Source organism: Sinohyriopsis cumingii, chromosome 6, assembly GCF_028554795.1.
Source record: "Sinohyriopsis cumingii isolate HCF-2022 chromosome 6, ASM2855479v2, whole genome shotgun sequence".
Taxonomy (NCBI): Eukaryota; Metazoa; Mollusca; class Bivalvia; order Unionida; family Unionidae; genus Sinohyriopsis; species Sinohyriopsis cumingii.
Window position 1 is genome coordinate 123,486,509 of NC_142966.1, and position 15,138 is coordinate 123,501,646.

The window sequence follows — 15,138 nt, forward strand, 5'->3', positions numbered from 1 at the left end:
ATATCAACGACAGATTTCTTGGATAAATCAAGATGCTCCAGTGGAAAGTAATAAATCGGATACAGTGTTGTAAAATCCAGCTGAGATATTTGCATCCCAGTATTTATATTTAGATTACATGACAGAAACGTCAACCAGCAATTGTATGCACGCGCGACATGATTATTGTAAAACTTAATGATATATCTTCGGATGGTTCTTGTTGTCCATTTATCCTCAACAAAACCTCAGTAACGTCGAGTTGGTCAAATATCATATGTGAAAGTTCCTGATTATTCAGCCAATTGTTATTTTGCAGCGCAATAAAAATATGTCATGGCACAGAAACACCCTGCAGTGATGCTATATGCCAAGTAAATATATCTTTGACGGTACTTTGGATGGTGTCTGTAGTTACTGTAAGCCATGATAACAATGATTTACCGCCTTGATTTATAAAAGAGAGCAATCGCGGTTCTTCTGTGACCGATGGAGTTAATACCGGCATCCACAGTGAGAGTTTTGTTATATTTACCTTACCAGCATCAGCAGCACCAGCTCCTCGCCATATCGCATCATTATCATCACCTTTTCTCATGAGCACAACTGTGTGTTTAGCTCCAAAGATGACCCTTCTAACATCCCTGCAAAATCCGAAGATGTGAGAAAGTGGAATCGCACACGAAAAATTTCTTTTTTCTCCTGACAACATTGTTTGGCATGTTGTAAATCCTAAGCTGAAAGTCGCACTAGAGCCCATAACTACCGGCTGCACATCTGCGTCATCAGCAGTGGCAGAATGTTTCTTTGGTCGTCTCATATCATATGGTAATATCTTTAGCAAACATCATCGATGGACCAGCTGATTTTGTGTAATCATCAGAATATCTTGCTAGACCAATTATTGTTGTAGCAACATCGACATCTTTTTGAATAGATTCGATATTTTTTCCATCAATCATGTATGTGGCGCTATCAAACAATGCCATGATCCCATTATTGACAAAACCAACTCGGTCATTGGCATCGTAGGTATTATCATCCGCCTTTACAAGTTCACCTTCTACTTCAATAAACGCTTCAGATGGTAAGAAATATCTACTTGTATCATGAACTTGAAGTTCGATACGCCCCCGTTGATTTGGTTGTTGCGCATCATAGGTATAAAATTGACAATCACGCACTGATCTATCTTTTTGGGCCGGCTCATCTATATTGAATGCTGGGTCGGATATCCGTTTGAACATTTTATACAATTGCCTATTTTCCAAATGGTGATTATCGTCGTCGTACACGAAGTCCACTTCCTGCTATCAAATTTGCAGCAATATTTTTTTCTGCTTCATTAACCCCAATTTATCAACGCTGCTAGTTTTTGATTTGCAGCTTGACTTACTACCTTACTGACATCCGCGGGCATATAGGTGGTGCTCGGTAATTTTAGTGGCAGTGATGATTTTTGTCTTATTAATCGTGCTAGTCTTTCTTTGATTGCCGAGAATGCCTTACCAGCAATATCGACAATTGCACCAGGAGCTTTTTCACCAACAATATTGATAGCTTTCATCGATAATTGTTTTGCAAGAGGTCCCGCTTTTGGTGCTAACCCCGCGAATAACCCCTGAACAACATCACCAAGTCCATCTCCGTAAGTTGCTCTATAGATTGGTAATCGTGAGTTTACTGCTCTGACCTGTACAGGTCTATAGTGTCTATTATACATGATCATCTTATTCTATTTGCTATTTGTTTAACATTAGTCACTGTGGTAATCATCAACGAGTTCATCGATGAGCTCTCGGTAAATATCAGTATCCATGATACCACCCTGAAATAATCATCGACAACAATCAGCTGCTTCATTATTTCTGGTGAGTTATTCCCAGCTCGTTTTCCTCCTACGAGAACTTCTAACCGTGACACGTCATTGAAAATATTATCAGGACAAACAAAACCACTTCCCAAACCACTGCCAGTAGCACCGGTGTCAGGCTTATCTTTTAGAGATTCTAGTTTCTTGATTTCTACATCTCGTTTAAATTTTTTATACCCTGGGTCATTTTTATTAGCAATCGAATTTTTGGAGGCAAAATACAAAAAAAACAGGCCAATGGTTATGGAGTACTTCTTCAAAAAATCCAGGTTTTAGATATCTTTGTCTGAAATCATACTCATGTGCAGCAATACTAATTTATCCTGGTCAGTAAAAATATTAAGAGCATCATCGGTAAAAATTACTGCAGGAGATTGTTTTGGTCTCTTGGATTGAGGTTTGGGTTGAGGTTCAGGTTGAGATTTTTGTCGTTCTATTTGTTGCAGTGGTGGAGGAAGCTGATAAGACTCTTGCTCAGGCAGCGAATAGGGAGGTGGTGGTTGTTGAGGTTGTGATGTGTGTTTATTATAAAGTCTATTTATTTCATTCATAAAACTCACAAATTTTGGATCAGTATCTCTAGCTTGTTTTTTGTTGTAGTATACACGATATATCCACTTGATGAAATTGGTATCATTTACAGTTGCATATTTTGGTTTTAAAATTCTATCTTTTTGAAATAGACTTGCTAATGTTGCAGTGGATAAATCTTCTTCTCTTATTTCTTTAAGTTGCTTAATAGCACCTTCATTAAATTTTGCAATTAGTTCAATATTTTCTTTTACTGGTATGGGTTCAGGAGCAGACTCCTCCCTTTTTAAGTTGGCGATTTCAGTATGAATTTTGCTGGTACCTTCAAGTATTTTTTCTTCATGGACGGGTAGAGGCTGAGCTGCAGCTATATCAGTTGGAAGATCTCGTAAAATCTTTTTTGTTTTTTTAGTTCTGGCTGCTATTTTTTCAGTCTGCTCAGCGGTTTGTTTTAATACTGGAAGAATACCTTTTTTCTTCTCCTCATCCTTGGTATCTCCCCATATAGCTCTTTAAGTAACTGCTGTAATGGGCTTAAATAACTGTTCTGTGCCTTCTGCAAATTCAACCTGTGCTTCCTGATGCACCTGTAAATTTTCTCTAACCTCATCTCTAACAGGAATAAATTTTTTGATTGCTTCTAGTCGCTCTCTAGCTAGTCTAGCTGTGTAAGATTCCGGATGTCCCATATTATGATATAATAATTGTTTAATTAATTAACAGCAAGCAGCAGAGAGGGCGCGGCTCCAAATTGTCACCGACATAAAGCATATTTTCCTTCGATGTATCACACAGAAAAAAACTTATCAGCGATAACTGGGTAAGTCAATTTGTCATCGACAAAGTTGTCTTATGCTGGATATTGCGGTTTTTTTTGCGATTTCCCAGGAAGGCTTATTTTGCAAAAATACAACTGAACCAATTAGAGCTTGTCCACCCTCTCTGCTGCTCTTGCTCTCATGTTGACACTTCTTTTGAACGAGCCATAAATTTAATACTTATTCAGTTCCAAACTGAGTTCTACAACTTCCTATGCATGTTTGACCTTAATCTCTTAGCTTGAAAAGGCAACAACCTCTTTGTGTTCCCATGTGACAAAACTTTGATCGAGCTTAGTCTGATATTTGCTCTGTGCCATGCAACAGAAGTTGGTTATTTGAACTCCCTGTGATCTTGCCACACAATTCACAGGTGCTCAGTTGCATCCTTTGATTTCACAGACTGTATGATCAAACTGTTACTTACAGAGACATATTTTGGTCTCTACAAAACTACCTGCATATGACAGTGAAGCCAAGGAAATGGAGTCTGATGATATTTAGCATCCTAGATGATGATCTACTATGACTAGATGATGAATAAATTTGGTCAGAACTTTATCTGACATTGAGAACAATGATAGTTAGGACTTGGTACCAGATGACACTATATAGTGACATAGAATATCATGAATCATAAAAATGTGGACATAACTTTTATTGTTTATGTGTAATATGCATGGAATGAACATATGGGATATTGTGAATCGGATCATTCTGAACTACTGATTTTATACCAGCATGTGACTTATATTTGAATTCACTGACTTATCACAATTCTTTGATTTATCATATAAATAGATTTTTAAATGTCAGGCATGATGGATTTTAATGGATTCTATTATATGAACAGACCCCAACAAGGCCATCTCAAAAAAGCTGTTGATTTTTTTCCTTAAGTTTGACTAGTTTTTAGTAAGGTGTAACAATAATATCATGTCAGGTTTACCACTGAGGCTTCATGAGCGCTAGAAGTTTTTGGTATAACTTGGCCAGGATTTTAACCAGTAAACTCCTGCATCAGAGGCAGTCACTCCAATGACTTGGGCCACTACAGTGGTCAGTTTGTAAAGTACATGTAGACATTATTTAACTCTAGCACAGTTCCACAAACTTCAGACACAAACCCTATGCAGTTTAATGGATTGTTGCTTTCTCTCAACTTGATGGAATTCTTTGAATTTTTTAAAATTTCAAATTACTGGGTAATCATATCTCCAACCACATGTTCAAATCAATATGTGATGTCCAATAAATGTAATTGTGTCCTTTCTTGCTTTATTTCACAAGAACCTGAATATTCCTTTTTATTCTTCTGTACTGATTATTAAAACTTTCTAAGATGCTTATTCTCTCTTTTGGGTTCAACTTCTATCACTTGCTGGGAGCTATTTTTAAAAAAGTTCTATAATTAACAGTTTGATTAATGAGATGCTTCACATCAAATCAAACACGGATAAGCCAATCATCTGGATTTTACCACAACAATCATATTTCCATGGCTATTGTTTTTATTCTGCAAGTCCATATTTCAAGGGACATTTAAGGGGCAAAATCATAAGGGTTGGCAGGTCTGCATGAAGATCGACAAATTGTAAGTTGTAAATTTACCTGTGACATATTCCACTCAATAATATAATTTGTATTTTACACTGGTTTTGTCATTATTTTTTCTATCTATCCAGTTTGGCTTGTTTATTTTTCAAAATGGAACTCTGCCTCACTTACAAGTCACCCCTTAAGACAGATCTGAATAGCAAAATACACCCTGCCTTACAGGGGAGTCAAAGAGATATTTTGCAGCCCTTAGCAGTTTGAGGGGAGAGTCAACTTATAATCAAGTTGACTTATAAATGAGTAATATGGTATAAATGAAAATGTACCATGTAAACAATAGCTTCAATTACTCTATTAAACAAACATTCTGAAATAAAAGTTACAAGAATAATAAGAACACAAAATCCCCAACCTTATATTACCTAGCCAATCATCTCAGGAGAGCCAAACAGTAGCAGAAAATAAGGATGATGTCACCAACAGATTATTAGTAAAAGTATATCAGTACTTGTAGACAGTAAAAGTATATCAGTACTTGGTAGTTAATAAATACAGGATGGTAGTCAGTAATGACAGGGTAGTAGATCTTACCTCACTTCTTCATTAATCTGCCTCCTGTAAAGAAATCAAGACAACAAAATTAATTTTAGTACACATTACTATTTATAAAACACATCAAATATATGATCAAAGTTTAGAAAAGTCTTAAATTACTTCCTTGAATGAATCTTTGAAATGTAGGAAATATCCATTTATACATTCTTTAACAAATCACTCATTCAAGCAATTTCATCGCAATAGTTTCTTATACATACATGATAAAAATTGATATTTTTAAAAGATACATGAATGTTTTACATCTTTCCAACAAGAGTTCTTTTGAATAAAGAAATTAAGAGGTGAAAAATTCTTTTCCATATCTAAATATGATTACATGTATATTTATTTAATTGGAAACCTCTTTCAAGGTTACTGCCATTATTAAAGTTTGAAGTGAACTATTTTGGCAAATAAAAAAGATATCTCTACAAACTAGTTAAAAATCTTCAAAACTGCACAAAGTATAAACTGTGTTTACAAAATACAGTGTCATGTCACTGCCAATAGTGTAACATGCACTTTACTACTAATAAAAAAAAGTACTAACTATCCCTGTTATGAGTCCTGACATACAAATATCTTAGTCATTGCACATTCAGAAATGATTACTAATTGAAACACTAAAATACAAAAGCATGATGCAATATCTGTCCTATATCTGATTCACACACTTAACTGAAAAGTACAATACAAATCAAATAAAAGCATACAGAAAGAATTTTCAGTGCAGACTGTGTGTCATTGTTAACTAAAAGCCATACTGTAGTTCTGACATAAGACAAATTATGCCGCTAACAGGTTTCTAAATTAGTGATACATTTAGCAAAAGAATTCTTTTATTTCAGGGAGATATGAAGCTTTCTTGCAGGAGTATAAGCTTTTCTATACAAGCAGAGAGTTTGCATAATATTAAAGACAGAAAAAAAATTTAGGTAGATGATGCAAATCTATTAATTATTCAGTTTTGTACAAAAGTATCATATGAAAATGAGATTATCTCCAATTGAAAGATCTCTGGAAGCAAAAACTGTAATTTCCTTTTACTTATGTCAGAAACATGCTGTAATCAAAACTTCAAATAATTAAAATACATCTAGGTGTGTTTACAAAGTAATATTAGAGAATGCTGCAATGGTAATTAATTCATGTTAACAAGAAAACTTGCTTAACAATTTTAAAAAAAAATAATTATGAGATAAATTCATCTTATTCATCTCATCAACGTAAGAATGATATTGATAATAGGACTTTTAAAAAAAAAACACTAATTAAAAGTAGGCATACAAGGACAATATTCTTAAATTATTTCATACATGTACTCAAAAAGAAAGGAAACTGAACTTTATTATCAAAGTCAGTAAACAAAAAACCTAATAATAATTTTGATATATCAGTTAATGTTATGTACTCTATATTTGTTTATCAGACACAAAACTTGCTGACCCAAAAAATAATTAATCAAAACTGTTACAATACTTGTACAGTAGTCTCTAGATAAAACAATATACAGGAATGCTAGAAATTAAACTCTTGTATCAATGTATCATTATCAAAGATCATATGCAGTAGACTAGAAACCAGTGAGCTGCAATGATTTTTGAAGTTTCCAATAAAATATTCACCTGATAATGTTGCAAGTGGAGTTAAAAATATTTCATTTACTTTTGTGCGATCAGCTGGTGTGCATCACTTTGACAACATGCACTTTTTATAAATCAGCTGAATACAAAATTGGAATTTTATGTGTAGCTCGAGTAAATGGTTTTGTTCTCCTTTAAAAACACCTTTTACTAGGTACTAGGTACTTGGTATCAATTTTAAGTATCTAACAACTGATCGTTTCAGACCAATGATAATACATGGCACGATGTATGCACATGTTTGCCTGAAGTAATTATGAAAGACTCTGAACCCTCTTGACCCGACTCTATCGTCATGTTTCAATAAAGGTCTGTATGTAACAAACCATGCAAATCTCTGTTGAGACATCCACTACATTGCCACATTTTAAATCACCTGGAGATGGAATATTCAGATCAAAGACAGTTTTTAAACAAAACTAGACTATCTTTTTGCAAGCTGTTAATTACAATGATCAAGTAAGTTTCCAACCATTTTTATCATGGTAACAATGTCATTGCAAAGATCAAGCCTTTAACATAGAAGTTATCTCCCTCGAATTATCTTAATGAAACATATACATATTTAGTTAGTAATAAATATGTACACTATATATTTAATGTCAACTTATAAAAGCTATTTAAAACTCAAAACACTGGAAAGATTAAGGAATACTTCAGCCTATGTTGCTAAATCACACCTCCATCCTCGATCATTGTCCAGAGCTGCTGAAGCCAGGAGCGAAATATTTAGTTCTAAAGATGGAAGTTACCGTAAATTGTCCTCCTATCATTTTTTTTCTGCTGGAATCCAAATATTCTTTTCTAAAGAATGAAATTGTAATGACAGATGAGTTCGTAAATCACAACAGATGCAATATGCATCTTTGTAACAATTGCAGAGCGTTACCAAATTTTGTCATTGTTCTCATATGAACATACAGGCAGGGATTAATGTTGATGCAGCCTTGACTGAAAACTCACTGTGCTCTTTAACAGCCTGTATATTTATATACTAATTGGAAGTGTTTAATTTTGGCATTGTTTCCATTTTCTGCCAAAATGGCAACAATAAAGCCCAACAGCAAGCACTATGCTGCATACATCAGAGCAGTATAATAAAGTAAAGAATGAAAAATCTCAATAATATTTCCAATTATTTCACTGACAAGTACAGTCAAATATAAAATGAAAACTGTTTGGTGAAAATGAAGTATAATCCTTCACTAGTGTTATAAATCTTATTAAAAAAAATAAGTTAATGCCAAAAAGAAATTCTAATTCAGTCATTTTTACCAATTTAAAAGTGAATGGGGTAAATGGGTACTGATTTGTAATAAGTCATACAGCTTTAAAACTAACCATTATAAAAGGCAGCCCAAATTCAAATAAACACATACTGACTTGACTAATTTAAAAATTAAAAGTACGATTATGTATATACTTAGAATGAAGAATTTACAGTATGGCATTTATGTGACTATTCAATATTTATAGGTTACTGTATTTGTATGGGAAATTATGAACGAGTTTTTCGGATGTAATACTGCACAACCTTGGGAGTGCAGTATATCCATCTGACAAAACGAGTTCATATTTTCCCATACAAATGCAGTAACCTTTTCATTATATACTCATTTTTTTATTCTACCTAATGCTTAATTATATTAACAATATACACTACAAAAAATAAAATAACTGAATGTATGCCATATTCCAAACTAAATACACATGCGCATTTTCATCATTACACAACAATAACATTATTACTGTGCACATAACTCTGCCCAGAAAAATTTGAACTTAGTCGCATGCTCAACATAACTTGTGAAGAAAATGGCATGTCTAGTTAAAATTTAAATTTGGAGTCATACTGTGAATGAACGCGCATTGCAACAACTTTTCCATTTGATCTGGAATGAATAGATTTTGGTTTTTTTTTTTATTCTACGAAATTTTGTGATTATGGACTGGATTTATATGTGACAATTCCACATGAAATACATCGGATTGAAGAGGCAAGGGAGAAGCTTGTTGACATCTGCAAACGTGTTTCTGTTTCTGTCATTGAATGTTTGAAATCATAATGTGGGAAAAATATGAAGTCTTTCAATTGCAATTATCAAAAAGACACTATGGAATTTAATGCTTATTTCATTTTGAGTGCAGTAAGGAGGATGTAATTGCACTTACATTCAAAATTACAGTACAATTTTGAAATGTGTAATCAAGATTGAGAACCTGAGACATGGCTCGTCTAATTCGGATTTGCAGAACTAAGAAAGTACATTTTGAGGAAATTCAGGATGTAAAACTGTAAGTATATTTTTTGCCATTCTTATCACCAGCTAAATAAGACAGTTTATGCCTTATCACTTGTATGTTATTTGTAAGGACCCTTTCTTGCGTCCATTGTATAGCTAGCCTAAATCCAAAACATTGTATCAAAAAAGTTAATGCGGAATGTACCAAAGCAGCTGGCATGTGGCGGTCCACAGAACATTTGCTTTACTTCATTCAGAAACAAATTTAATCAACCAAAATGTAAAGCACCTACTACGCGAGTGTACATGATTTGTTTACAAATCAAAAGTGCTGGTGTCTGCATCAATTGTTTGTTTACAACAGAAAGTAGTTTCTTTGTGCACGTGAATGCAATATGAAGGTGTGCAATATCGTAAAATACTGAATGATTCTGACAATGTCAAGTTAATGGAGAGAAAAATGGGCATATAATAATAAAATTTATCTAAGGAAAACTGATATCTTCTAGTCTGATAGGCAACATCAGCTATATATCTTGAGGCATGGTCATCACAGTAGAAGTGCAAAATCTGAGATTCCATCCCTGATGTTCTTTATGTCCTGGTATATGGTTGCCAAATCAAAGTTGTGATTTTCTCCAGCCTGTCAGTTTCTTATACTGCAAAGACCAATATCTGAGCCATCAAGTGCATGCCGTAAGAGAAGAAACTTGTTTACACATATACTGACTTTAACATGCAAGTATACAAAGCTAACACCACTGCTGATGACTTTAATACTGGCGAATAGCATAAATACAATTGCATTAGAGCTGGCAAAATAGATTCAGGTTAACTTAATCTCTTGAATAATTAATTTCAACAGTGAATGAGGCTCATATTGATCAAAAAGTCATTTTGATAGAAAAGGATAACCTTCTTTTCACCAAACATGACTGAAATGTAGAACATTCAAACTCAAAGAAAGAATATCACAAGTTGCAAAGAAAATGTGTCCAAACACTATCAGACAGATTTCTGAATCAGAACTATATTTGTATATGGCAATAGAAATATGTGAACACATGTGATTTCACCAACACTTCCCCTCCTTAGGGTGCATCTTCTGCAGTGTACCATTTTTCAGACAAATAAACCAGGTCATATGCATGCATTACATATAAAATACTCTCTCTCTCTATATATATATTTAATCTGCCTCAGGAAGAAATCAGCAGTTATAATGTTTCTCTTCTTCCAAAATTATTTGCTTGCCCATTGAAATAATAAATGAATGTTATTTGTCATTAACTAATATCATGTACAAATTGTTTACATTATCAAGAATATGTGTACAGGAAACAAAATTAAATTGAAATTGTATGCAACCATCTTCATTTTTACCAAACGAAAGCAAGCTACTAATCTTTGGGAGACTCCAAACTTTTAATGCTTACATTATTATTTATTAATCACAACATAAAATTGCTATTTCAAGTGAAACAACCATAGATATGAAACACAGCTGAAGCATTGTCATATTGCTTTTACTTCAAGTTTTTGAAAAAATATTCTTTGCTCAATACAAAAAGAAAAAAATGTTATAGGTGACATATTAATTAACATTTTTCTTCTTAAAAGTATATGCCTCGATCCTAATTTATCTCAGCATTTGTAAACTGTATTGATTAATTTGTGTCAAAAATATACACCACAGTTATACCATGTATAGGATGCATCAAACCTGAAACAGCATTGATGCAGATCTGCCATCTCATGTGTTAGTAGATCCAGGTTCAGGATGTTTGTTACTCTGATATACCATCTGCCAGGGAATTATGAAGCGGCAGATCTGGTTCTATTCTGTTTACAGTTGGATTCAAGCCATACAAGTAGGTTAAATATAGTTGACTCTAAAGCATTTCAGTCCACACAAAATGTGTGTAAGATGAGGAGGGGAAAGTGCTGTACCATACCTGAATACTGGTGGATCCTGCTTGTCATATATCCTAATGATAATTCAAAAAACAAGATGTAGGAATGGGCAACAAAATCATGACCAGGACCACTGGGTGTCTTCTGAACCTTTTTATGTTAGAACATGTATTAGCCAATACATGCATTAACTCTGTAAGTCAGCTGAATATAAAACTTAATTCATTAATACTGTCCTAGCTTATATGTTATGCAGATTTAACAACATACAATGTACTCTAATATCTGCTGTTGCAAGATGCATTAGCAGATTGTGGTCTACATTATTTGTTTTATTTATGATTTTCAAGAGAACAGTTTAGACTTGATCTAGTGGCAATGTCTGTGACAGCTGATCTGGGTCCATGTTGCTGGCAGTTGGTATGCACACTGCCCAAGTCAATCAGGCATTGATGACTTGATAATGCATTGACTGACTTTCACTCATTAGGTTAACTAGGGACTGATGTCTTCATACTACAATAACTGACTGACTCTAACTCAACTCCTACTCAACAAGTTAATTAGGTACTGATAATACAGACTGATTCGCTGTCACACAATTAGTTAAAGTAGGTACTGATGACTTGATTCTCCATGGACTGCCTCTACCTGCATGAAATAATTTGGTACTGATAACTTGACACTGCAGAGACTGACTCTTATTCAATAGATTAATTAGGTACTGATGAGATGAGACTGACCAAAGTCTCTCACCCAATGAGTTAATTAGGTACTGATGACTTTATGCTGCATAGACTGACTCTCTCACTCAATGAATTAATTATGTACTGATGACTTGATGCTGCAGTCAGACTCTCTCACTCAATGAGTGAATCTGGTGTGTTTGTGTGTGATTTGGATTTTTAATATAGCTTTTAAACAAATTCAGTCATATCACTACAATGTCTGCAATGTGGCAGTTTATAGTGATGTCTAGCACTGGGGCATCATGCTGCAGACATGTAGAGTCATGTCCCACCCAGTCACATTATCCTGACACCAAGCCAACCAGTCCTAATACTAACCTCTTAATGCTGAGCTCCAAGCAAGGTAACTGTTAGTATCATTTTTATAAGTCTTTGGTATGACTCGGCCGATGATCGAACCCATGACCTCCCGCATCCAAGGCGAATGCTCTAACCACTAGGTTACCAGAGCAGTCAGTTAATTAGGTGTCTGTGTGATTTGGATTTTTAACGTAGCTTTAACAATTTTTCAGTCATATCGCTACGATGTCTGCAGTGTGACAGTTTATAGTGATGTCTAGCACTGGGGCATCATGCTGCAGACACATAGCATGATGTCCCACCCAGTCACATTATCCTGACACCAGGCCAACCAGTCCTAACACTAACCTCGTAATGCTGAGCACCAAGCAAGGCAGCTGTTAGTACAATTTTTGTAAGTCTTTGGTATGACTTGGCCGGGTTAATTAGGTAATGATTTTATACTGCACAGAGTGACTCTCATACAATAGGTTAACTAGGTACTGAGATGATACTGTACTGACTAAATCTCCACTAAAGTGAGTTAATTAGGTGCTGATTTTGATGCTGCAGACAGACTCCTACTCAATTAGGTAATAAGGTACTGATGACTTGATACTGCACAGACTAAATCTCTCTCATTCAATAAGTTAATTAGGTAAAGATTATATGATGCAGCATAGACTGACTCTCAATGAGTTAATTAGGTAATGATGACTTGATTCTGCATAGATTAAAACTCCCTCAGTAAGTTAATTAGATACTGACTTAATACTTAATACTGCATAGTTTTACTCTTTCTCCTTCAAGGAGTTAACTGGGTACTGATGACCCGATACTATATAGATTGATTATTTCTCTTATTCATTGAGTTAAATAGGTACTGATGACTTGACACTGCATAGACTTACTCTCTCAATGAGTTAATTAGTTACTGTTGACCTGACACTGCATAGACTAAATCTCTCTTACTCTGTTATATAATTAGGTACTGACAACTTGATACTGTATAGTTTGACTTTTATTCTTTGAGCAACCGCTCCAGTGGTCTAGTGGTTAGAGCGCCCACCTCAGATGCAAGAGGTCATGGCTTAGATCCCCGGCCAAGTCATATAAAAAACTTACAAAAATGGTACTAACAGCTGCCTCGCCTGGCGCTCAGCATTAAGAGGTTAGTGTTAGGAATGGTTGGCCTAGCGTCAGGATAATGTGACTGGGTGGGACATCATGCTAAATGTCTGTGGCATGATTCCTCAGTGCTAGACATCACTATAAACTGCCACACTGCAAACATCATAGCGATATGACTGAAATTTTTTTAAAGCTATGTTAAAAATCCAAATCACACACACACACACACATTCATTGAGCTGAACAAATATTTCATATACTGGCATCCTACCAGTTCTCAATATAGTTCTCAAAAAGCACAGATTCTGAAATCTGAATTTCCTCAGTCTGTCTTATCTTGGCCTTTAGTTTCTGAGTAAGTTGAAGAGCAAGAATCAACATCAACTTGTAAGCACATAATTTTAAAACAGAGGACCTGAATTGCAATGAATACATCTTGTTTACATTGCTTTTCAGGGGGGATGAATGCACATCTTGAAAATCTTGTTCAATACAAGGGTTTGTATTGATTACAATTTACCTATAAATAATATATTTACTATATATAACAAGGAAGGACACATCTCCCACTTCTCCTGTGACCTTTATAAGAATAGACACGGACACGTCAAGCTATACTACACTTAGCATAATAAATTTAGCACCAACATTTAGCTCAAATATTTTACATTTTTAATGCCTAAGTCAGATATGACAAGCTATGAACTTACCTTGATGAAATATCAGTCCATTTTCCAACACTACCTTTGGACATGGCCATGATCACACAAGCATGACACGAAAGTGCTATGTGCTGAATGGAAAACTGCCACTGCAATGGTTTAGTGAAAATGAATTAACGGCACCTTCCAATAACCTCATTTTCAGTCAACCAGTGAGATGGCAGTATGGTATTCAGCATGTTCCATTTGCATATCATTGCATGATTGTAGCCATGTCCAGTGGTAATATAGTAAATGGGCAGGCAGTACTTGAAGGTGGGAAAAAAGTCAAAATTTAATGTAGGCATAAAAAGTCAACTATCTGAGGTCAACTTCACATTAGTTTATTACAATGAAATTTAGCTTGAAATATCTGTCAATTCTTAACCAGGTCACAGGAGAAGAGGAAGGGTGTCCTCTTTTTTATTTACTATATATAGTACACATATTATTTATAAGCAAATTTAAAAAAACAAAACAATATGAGCCCCTGTGAAGATTGGTGAGTATAACATAATGGATGCTAGATCAGTAACATGTTCATTTAGCATCAAACAGACATCATAAGAAGTATTTCAGTAAAACCCTGATGTCAGTACTGCCATCCATTTAGGAGGATCAGGAGAAGTAGTGATAACACGGGGTACCATTTTCATTTAAGACAACTAGAGATCATATGACATCTTTTAGAGAAAATTCCATGTCAACAGGACCATAGACTCAGAAGTAGCAATAACAAGACTTTCAAGATGGTCACCAAGGCAAGCATATTGGATCTCAGATCAGCACCATTTTCATTCAGGGTCAATAGGCATCATAAAATGTTTTTCAGTAAAATCGCCATGTGGAAATGACCATCCAAAAAGGAATAGTGATAACATGATCAACAAAAATGGGTGCTTTGGTGGCTATACAGAAAGTCATCCAATGGAGAACATTTAATTTAGGATGCACAAGACATAGGGATTAAATTATTTTAAAAGTGTTATGGTAATCCTTCCAGTCATTTAAGGGTAGCAATAACAAACTTGTGACAAGATATGCTGGATGAAAGGACACTGCAGAAGCTCTTTTGGTCTGTAACATATGTCGAGCTACAAGAATCGTAGTCATTTGCAAATGA

The 15,138-nt window shown here is 34.7% G+C and overlaps 1 protein-coding gene across 15 annotated transcripts in view; it reads right to left on the minus strand.

Annotated features, from left to right (window-relative positions):
* The window catches only part of LOC149797874 (exocyst complex component 1-like), a 169,353-nt gene that overhangs the window by 56,070 nt on the left and 98,145 nt on the right, over nucleotides 1-15,138 (minus strand). For 14 of the 15 annotated variants that reach the window (XR_016421906.1, XR_016421905.1, XR_016421903.1 and 11 more), the window contains one exon: nucleotides 5,350-5,373. Coding sequence is in view for 7 of the 15 variants with exons in the window: in XM_089962899.1 (XP_089819025.1) it covers nucleotides 5,350-5,373 (24 nt within the window). In the remaining 8 variants the exon portion in view is untranslated. Of the gene's footprint in view, nucleotides 1-5,349; nucleotides 5,374-11,196; nucleotides 11,230-15,138 lie in introns of all 15 variants that reach the window. The other variant, XM_089962897.1, reaches the window with a different exon arrangement.